This window comes from Physcomitrium patens, chromosome 7, assembly GCF_059467195.1.
Source record: "Physcomitrium patens ecotype Gransden chromosome 7, ASM5946719v1, whole genome shotgun sequence".
Lineage (NCBI taxonomy): Eukaryota > Viridiplantae > Streptophyta > Bryopsida > Funariales > Funariaceae > Physcomitrium > Physcomitrium patens.
In genome coordinates, this window is record NC_143416.1 from 7,463,413 (window position 1) to 7,472,428 (window position 9,016).

General features: G+C 38.3%; 1 protein-coding gene across 7 annotated transcripts; it reads right to left on the reverse strand.

The window, feature by feature from the left end:
- Positions 1-459: 459 nt before the first annotated feature.
- On the reverse strand, positions 460-6,919 carry LOC112285232 (serine/threonine-protein phosphatase 5). 7 transcript variants are annotated; one of them, XM_090251865.1, is made up of 14 exons: positions 6,704-6,919; positions 6,397-6,463; positions 5,265-5,482; positions 4,889-5,058; positions 4,685-4,756; positions 4,065-4,215; positions 3,725-3,833; positions 3,164-3,281; positions 2,908-3,055; positions 1,969-2,217; positions 1,461-1,586; positions 1,106-1,206; positions 917-991; positions 460-688 (listed from the first exon to the last, which is right to left on the reverse strand). In XM_090251865.1, exons 3-14 carry the CDS (start codon positions 5,350-5,352, stop codon positions 629-631), a joined length of 1,467 nt encoding a protein of 488 aa, XP_090107991.1. In that variant the 5' UTR covers positions 5,353-5,482; positions 6,397-6,463; positions 6,704-6,919; the 3' UTR covers positions 460-628. The 7 variants fall into 7 exon arrangements, with proteins under 7 accessions (XP_090107991.1, XP_090107993.1, XP_090107995.1 ...); XM_090251867.1 differs by having other exon boundaries at positions 6,591-6,867; XM_090251869.1 differs by lacking the exon at positions 6,397-6,463 and having other exon boundaries at positions 5,265-5,464; positions 6,704-6,867.
- Positions 6,920-9,016: the final 2,097 nt, after the last annotated feature.

Below are 9,016 nucleotides of genomic sequence, written 5' to 3' on the forward strand. Positions count from 1 at the left end.
ATATTTTCCAGTCCAAGCATAGTGGATATACAGTGGAAGTGATGCAACTCTTGAGCCTAAAAAAGTTCATTCAACTCAACAAAAGATCCATTGTCAAGGGTTGGTAGGAAATCTTCTGGCTACAACACGAAAATTTTAGTGTTCACCTAAGTTGAAAATTATGTGCGCTCAAATTAATCGGAATCGTCTTGCTGAAAATTGAGACATTTTGAAGGGATACAATTACGTACAATCCCCACTTAGTTCATTTAATTTTGCACCATCCAACTTCAATACAACGCAAGCAAGCAAGCAAGCAAGCAAGAGAGAAACTTGAAAAGCGACTTGTTCCTCCCACTATTTTGCACGAAGCTTCATGTCCATTGCAGTAGATATCCAAAAATTGATAAAAAGAGCTTCACGTTCACAAGGACATAAAAGCAGTATCCCATGGAACCATTCATCAGCAACATAGAAGAGTTCCACATGAACTTGGCATGATGGTACTTACCGTCAATTACAATACCTTCTTCGAGAATGATTCATTAGAAAGTCAAACACAGATCCTCACTGAAGACCAAAGCAACATTCTGCAGAACCAGAAAATATCATAGAGAAACCAAGTTCTATATTAAATAAAATATCACCTCTAACCCAGAAAATTAAAAAAGTTGTTCGCATATTGCATAGGTCTCACGTTTGGATGCCACTGCAAAATCGAAGTTAGACAGATGATAAATAAAGTTAAACAAAGATCAGGGACAATTGTAAAAATGATTAATGAAACACACAAATAAACCGATGGAGTAAGCTGATGTAGGTAACAAAACGTAATATTCATCAAATGACAGCACACACAAACCAAATTAAGTGGCAGGAGGGTGCTCTTGTTATAAAGCACTACTGCTTTCTTATGGTGAGAATAGTGGAAACGCACCACTGAACCAAACTTCGTGAACTCAGGCTTCATATCTGGCGCCCCAAATCGGATAAAAGCTCCTTTATTACCCATCTGCAGACATAAGATGATGTAAAAGATCAGTACAACTTAGCACAAAAGATGCCGTGTTTTCAAACCGCATGGACATTCTGGGTCAAAGCTACAAGCTTGTCCAATATGATTTACCTGATCACAGTAATTTGGTGCAGAGAAGACAGTAATGAGTTTGCCGCCATGGTCCACTTCATAGCCCTCATCCTTGACCTCATGGGACCGCACCACTAGCTCTGTTACAGAAAGGTTCAACCATCACACAACATGGAAAACCAACATATTGCCTTTCAAATTGACACCATGATCAACGATTTCATAAAATTGATGCTATGCAGTCACGCAACTCGTTGTGAAAAGAAGAGTAAAAATGTGATCATTACAACAAAAACACAGCAGCAGCTACTGCTGAATCAAAACCGCATGTACGATCAAGAAAGCTCTGTAAATGAACAGCCAAAAAAAACTCTAAATAATGACCAAGGCATACCTAAATTGTTGTCTTCCAAGAAACGGTGAGTGACATCTGATCCAAACGCAACACCAACACCGCGTTTGCTAGGTGCACGTCCCGTGCCAGGATGAGGATCACTCCACAGTAGCTCACACATTAAACCTGCACAATTTATATTAATAAAAAATGTTGCTACGCGATATGTGGATAAGACTGGCATAAGAACGCTTAAACATATTGTCTGTAAAAACTAAGAGATAAATATTAGCTACATAGCCACTGAGAACTCCATTCCAGCTTCATGGCAGCACAAATGTATTTGGCGTTTAGCTTTCTGATCGCAAACTAATCTGATAGGGATCAGTTCAAGACAATAGTTAAAGAAGCATAGCAAGGGGTGCTTACAACCGAAGTCATCCGAATGTACAAAAATATGAGCCCAGACGTAACCATCTTAACATACCATAAAGAATGTTTCAAAACCTGTGGCTGAACGGAAAATCGGAAATAAAAAGTCATAGGGATGTAGTACACCATCACGTACCTTCATCAGGAGGCTCCCTAAACCGTTCAATTGCAGCTATATCAGATAACTTCACACTATCGTTACTGAAGAGCCCTCCATGGACTACGAATACTTTGTTATTCAGAACATTCGCCAACGGCAAGTAGCAAAAAATCTCGGCAAATAGCTTCGTCATAGTCTCATTGAACTTCGCGTTGACTTCTCCTTCAAAACCATATATTTTGTTCATGCTCTTACTTTCATGATTACCTCTGGAAAGGTACAGTCCTATTCAATCACACACAAAAACATGTTAGGCAGGGTATAAAAAAATTGACAGGACTCAGTCTCCTGATTTACAAAAACAACAAACTCATCACAACTTACTTTTTCAAACCATAATCACTCATTCCAAACATGGCAATCCCTGATACCCACCAACTAGGAATAAGGGAAGCTAAGGGTTCAAATAATCGCAGGTAAAAATATGCAAAAAGATCAAAAATACAATTTAGTAGTTTTGTGGTGAAAATCAATTCTTTCGCAATAGTATAACTATGCAGCAAGTGTCCAAATGAGCGAAGGGTAATCTTTCAAAATGACACAAAAAAATCATTTGCAAATAAAAACCATTGGTAGATGATGTACGCCTCCTATAAATCTTTCACAGTAATTTTCGTCTTCCAAATGTGGTTTTAAGTAGGGTAGGTTTCCATATCAACATTAAAAAAAACAACTTATCCCCGAATATCAGCACCACCCAAGGAACCACGTAAAAGGTCGTTCAAAACAAAGATACCTATCTGAGTTGGTTAGAAATAGTATGGTATACTATTTTACAGATCTTATTATTTCTCATTGCAATAATTTTCATTATTATACGCAAATGATCGACATTGCAAACCAAACTTGAGTAGGGGTCACGTATAATTTAGAACAATAAAAAGCAGTAAAAGCAGAAAATCAATCAGATGTTACCTGTAGGATAGAGACATTTGAGCGCAAACAAAGTAAGAATAACTTCCACCGAAAATGAGCCACGATCAACAAAGTCGCCATTAAAGAGATAAGGATTCTCTTCCGAGGGGAGACCATTAAGCTTGAAAATGTTCAGCAAGTCATAGTACTGCGTCAATTCCATCATCCTCCTAGTTAGAAATCATGTCAAACACCAAGTCATGAAGTAACACACGGAAAATACAAAGCATTGCCCCTACAAAGAATTTTATAGTACCTGTCCATGAATATCACCACAAACAGTAAAATGTCCTCTGTCAGGAACCGTTATGTGAACCAAAGTAGGCGTTGCTAACAAAATCTCTCGCGTTTGCATGAGTATCTGAAAGGCGTACCTGAAAACAAAAATAAAAAAATAAACATTATGAAACCAATTAGAGCGACATTAATCCGACTGCAGAAAACTCTAAGAATGCTACATTCATATGCACCGAGCGATTAGAGAGGTCCCAGCAAATTTCAAAACAATCGACAGTAACGATTCCTTGATTTCAATACAGTAAGAGATCCGTTTTTTTCAAACAATATCAATGATTATGTGCGCCCACCATATCACAATGTCTACTGTATGACACTTCGCTAAAACTCCCAGAAGGGCCGAACTTGTGACATCCTTATCTGTTCGAAGTTCAGAGACTCATATATCGAACAGCGATTTTCAAGAAGAAATTCCACATCAATATGTAAGAACAGAAGCATTCCGATGACGACAATTTCAATCCTCGTTAAAACTATCAAATCTTCCTCTGTAGTACTAAAAATATGTTCTGATATTTACCTGGAATGAACGGAGCGCTGTTGCTTGAAGTCATCCATCATTTTTTTCACAAAATCCAGCGAAATTTTATCGTCTTCTATTCTAGCCCCTTGGTAAGACTTCTCCACCTCTGCAGACACCATTGAAAACATGAACGTACGTTACTGGTCAGTATATACCCTCCACGAATTAAACCAGCCATCCGTAAAAAATTCTCGGCAACAATCCAATAATCTCAAATTAAACAAGCTAACAAAGCTATTCTAATGTACACAACAAATAAATGCCAATAAAATTACGGAGAACTTAGTTAAATTAACAAATCTGTCAAAGTCATCCAAAACATGCACAAAAAGTGTACCTATAGTATGATAGTCCAAAGTCTCAGCAATAGAATGAATTTCTTCATCCTTAATGGCAATTGCTTCCTCAAATTTGATTTTAGTAATAGCTTTTTCACATTCCCTAAGCTTCTTGATTGCATCTGGATCATTGGGCACCATCCTTTGGACCTAAAACATAAAAATACACAAATGAAAAGATCGTTCCATAAAATAGATCATAAACACTGCTCAAACTTGTATATCATACATTTGATACAGTACAGCCCTACAAGAAATTTAAGCCCATAGCTCATATCAGAAAAAACGTAAGTACTATTCGTAGTAAAACTTCGACCCATCAAATTAAAATGCTAAGTGATTGAAAGAATGGAATATGATGTTAGATAAATTCATTTTCCCAAAAGTTAAAATTATAGAACCTAAGAAATAGTTGAAATGGAGAAACCCGCTCAAGCAATAAACTAAACCTGCATTTCTATATACGTAACCACGTGATCAACACATAGTTATGCCTTAAAACAGAACAATTTGACATTACTGGGTGCTGGAACAATTGTTGCCATTTCCTTCAGACAGAACAAAGTTGTCAGAAGCAACATCAAAAAGGATTTCGGATCAGCCGAAATCAAGAAATTACCTGCCGAAAATCTTTAAAAGCTTCCTTGAATTTTAACAAAGCCAGGTAAGCAGCTCCTCTTCTGTAGTATCCCTGCACACAGAGAGGCCTCAATATCTGCAATGGCAATATATTCTAGCATAACCCTTACACATGATCGTCACCTTCAAAGGATGGAACGAACATCAAAATCAACTAGTCCCAACGAAGAATTTGCCACAATACCTTTGAATATTTAGGGTCGATTTCGATAGCCTTTGTAGCATCCTCTATAGCACTCCCATACGACTCCATCTTCGTATGGGCAAAAGCGCGATTGGCCCAATACACGGCATTCTGAGAATTTAGATCAATAGCTTGACTGTACAGTTCTATTGCAGAGGAAAATTTGTTTGCTGCATCATCACCAAAAGTAAGATGTCACTATGAGCACAAGAATGTAAGCGTCGCATAGTGTTTGTCCTCGTACTTTAAGTAGTTGAAAGAGTGATAAATCAGGAATAAAAAGTATGAACGCGAATCGTTTTGCATGCACGAAGCCAACGCTCCATGCACATGAGTGAGGCCATTCGAACGACAGAGTTTCGAGTAAATGTTTTACCCTGGAATGCAGCATTAGCAGCTGCCTTCAGTTTCTCAGCCTTCGCTGCATCCACTACTGGTGGTTCTTCCACAACTTGAGCAGCCATGCCGTTGAAAGCCTCTTTGGGCCTCAAACTTCACTTCCAGAAGTCCTTTATTATGACCTCTGAACCACTCCTCTGAACAGCAAATCAGAGTCGATCACGTGCTCGCAAGAAGCTACACTCCAAAGGTACTCTGTAAGGAGATAAATATCTGAGAAAAAATGAGTAAAGATGGGTGCAAGGTAGGCAGGTCGAGAAGGAGACTAAACACACAATCCGAGCAATAAACATAGGAACAAGTCACAAAAGGCAACGATACTGCAGTGTGCATTAAAGAATTGAATGTGGCGATTCATTATATAGTTAATCCGTCGCTATCAATAGACTGTCATTTGCTGCACTAGTAGGCAGGTAAAATTAGGGTTCTAAAATTCACAAGTCTTTTACACAAGATTGCTCGAAGCTCAAGGCATTTCATAACAAATGACTAGTTTTGATTAAGGGAACCGTCTGAATCATTCACCACAAACACTATCTCTTCCAGTTAACTTTCGAGTGTGCGCCCCAATAATCCCAAAACCTAAAAGCAAGATATATTGGTTTAAGAGGACATAGTCATTTCAATAGTGCCTAAGCATGTTCAGAAATCGTCAGCATGCACAAGGTTAATACCAAAAACGCAACCTCTTTCCTAACCCTGAAGTAGCATAGAAGAGTGCAAAGGTCAAGACCGCGACAACAACGAATCTAATGAAAAATTGTGAACAAGTACGAAAGATCGTACAGGAACAACGGCAGAGAGTTTCAGAATAACGAAGGCAATCCACATGTAATTCAAATTCACAGCACTCAATGCTGCCACTATAATTCGCCTCTGAACCAAAACTTTCACACGGTCCAGATGGACGGCGTTCGTGTCTACGAACCTGAGAATGATTGCAAACCTAAGTTTCTACAATGTGCAACGATTATCCCCAAAAGAATCACAACTTGAGGCGGTGACCCGTAACAATGAACAGGCAGAAAAGCAGTTCACAATGATCTAGCAAGTTGTAGCACGTGAACGACTAAACGAGATCAATTGACCGCACATATGCACATCACCACCTGCAACACAAGAGCAAATAGTGCACACTGCTACTTCCTCTATTTCCAGTCCGATGTTCGACAAGATCTACACAGATAACAAGTGTATTGGTAAGGCTATTATTGCGGCCATCTCCTGGCGAAGCAGTGCAACACTCGAAAGACACGATTAACGCATACAAAAAAATAAATAAACAAATAAACGCTACGCCAACCTGTCACCAAAATGGCGGCTTCAAACACTACGAAATCGCGACATCCATGGCCTGGTTTCAACCGGCTACCCGAAATCACAAACACTGTGAGCGAGTACTCAGATCGTCATCACCTGCTACACGCCTCCCCACTCAAGGGAGACGCTTCGAACCCGGCGCACGATCAAACGCGGTCGGCAGTCCGTCCCAGAATTAAAATGGACATCAACGACCTCGCCGAAGGTCGTTGCATCTGCGACAACCCAAAACCCTATATAAGGGGAAGGCAAAATTGAATAAATAACTATACACGGATTTATCGGGATTCGAGTCAACGAGGATGCCACCACACCAAAGCTACCGTCGATCCTCCTCCTCCACCTCGGGTTTGTTTCCTTCCGTAGGTGTTGTCTCGATTCTGTAGCGCTGGGGCATGGATGCAAGGAAAATGCAACAGAAAATTGACTGGAAATCCTTTCTTCCCTCGACGACCAGTTCTCGTCAGTCGGTCACCGAGCAGGACGAAGCAGGGCTGCGATTCCTCCTTCCTTCCTTTCTTCCTTCCGAGGGAGGGGAGGGAATGGAGGGTCACCAATAATCGATCACACGCCGACCCCCGTCCCCTCTCCACCACCTCCACCACCACCACGACTCCCTCGGAATCTGCATCCCCCTCATCTCAGTGCCTGTTCCGTCATGGAACCTGGCACGGACTCCCCTGGCAGTTGCTGGGTGGTGGTGGTGATTCCCTCCTTCCCTTCCTCCTTCCCGTTCTCCCAAATGAATGAATGTGAGAAGAAAGTTAAATGGAAGAGTGAGTAATTGTGATAAGCTCCATCAACGTGTTGATTCCCAAATCTTCACTTTACTATGTACTAAATTATGCATATACTTTTTATTTATCATTTGAAATTGTAACAAAACAAAAACTTTTTGTATAATTTTAATGAATAGTTTGAAACTTTAATTAATCAAATTGCCCATATTGTTACAATAGATGAATATCCAACTTTAGATGGCTCGATTTTATTTTATTTCTTTTATCAAATAGTGTAGGTCTCATGCTTCAGATTCAAAAAAGATAAGTTCATCAAAAATATCAAAAATATAAAGAAACATATTTTTGTAACAAACGGTTCCATACTTTTTACTAAAAAGAAAGAAAACAAATATTAAATTTCAGGTAAATTTAATTTCAAGTTGGTAATCACTTCATAGTATTAAAAAGAAAAAAAAAGAAAAAAAAGAAAGAAAAAAACACAATCAGACAACTATTATGCTCTTTCTTATATTTAATGTTGAAAAAAAATATATTGATTGTGTTTTTTTTTTCGTTTTTATATTTTTAAGTAGTATAATATTTCTGGTAAATTTAAATATAATCATTGTAATTCTGAAACCGTAAGGGGTTTTGTTTTGTTAAGAATTATGTATAATTGAACAGTACTTACAATATTAAATATATAATACCCACATCCATATGGTATTTATATCTCAGAACATTAAAAGAAAGTTTCCACATTTATTTATAATACACAATGCATCATTGTTTAATTACTTGTAATTTTAAGCTTTTGTATTACCAGAAATATTACCATTTTTGTTTTTTGATTAAAAAAATTAAAAAAATTAAAAAGTGGAGATCAATCAAAATTACAGACTGTAATCTATACAGAATCATTGGCTATTTTAACTTAAGATTAAGAATTCAAACATACTAGATAGTAGTAATTTCATGTGGATCTTGATCTGAAAGAATACAATATAGAATTAAGTTGTATGGTATAGATTTCAAAATATACAAAAATTTAGATTCTATTTTCAACAGTCATAGGATAGTTTGTTTTCACGGGAATATGTTAAAGATTTATAATCTCAATTATATTTTTGATTTATATTTATTCCAATTCACAATTATATTATCTCAAAGAGATGGTTAATAATGAAACTTGATTTATTCTTACCATGGGTTTGCCAAAGAGCTTTGCCCTAGAGAGGGTTCATACAACAGGATGAATATATCCCAAAAGTAACGACACGTAGAGGGAGGGAAACCCAATCAAACTACCCAGCGAGGCAACCAACCAACCAACCAACACAGATAATAACTTTTCCATTGTTATTGAGAACCAACATGGCTAATTCACCCCAAAACGGCATACCGTGAAAAAGACAACGCAGCTTTTCAGGGTCACGAACATTAAAATTAAAAGTTGAAGAAAAGAACAAAAAGTAAAGAAAAAGATATTAAAAGGGACTTTTAGTTGCAGCACATATCTCAATCTGCAGGGGGATTCGCGGAACTAAGAGAAGCACGTGTCTAGTTCCGGAACGCAGGCAACAGAAGAACTCGCGGTGGAAGGGAAGCGCGGTGGTAGGGCAGATCCGCGAGGCACGTGGTGATGGAGTCCGGGTAGGGGGGAATTTGACGCGCAAGCAAGCAAGAT

Bases quoted from the DNA above. Each gene is read 5' to 3' on its own strand.
- LOC112285232 (XM_090251865.1), bottom strand. From the start codon at position 5,352: ATGGCTGCTCAAGTTGTGGAAGAACCACCAGTAGTGGATGCAGCGAAG. The intron at 2,218-2,907 runs GTAACATCTGAT...GTGATTGAATAG, and splicing joins CAAATGTCTCTATCCTACAG to GACTGTACCTTTCCAGAGGT. The intron at 689-916 runs GTGCGTTTCCAC...TCGATTTTGCAG, and splicing joins TCACGAAGTTTGGTTCAGTG to TGGCATCCAAACGTGAGACC.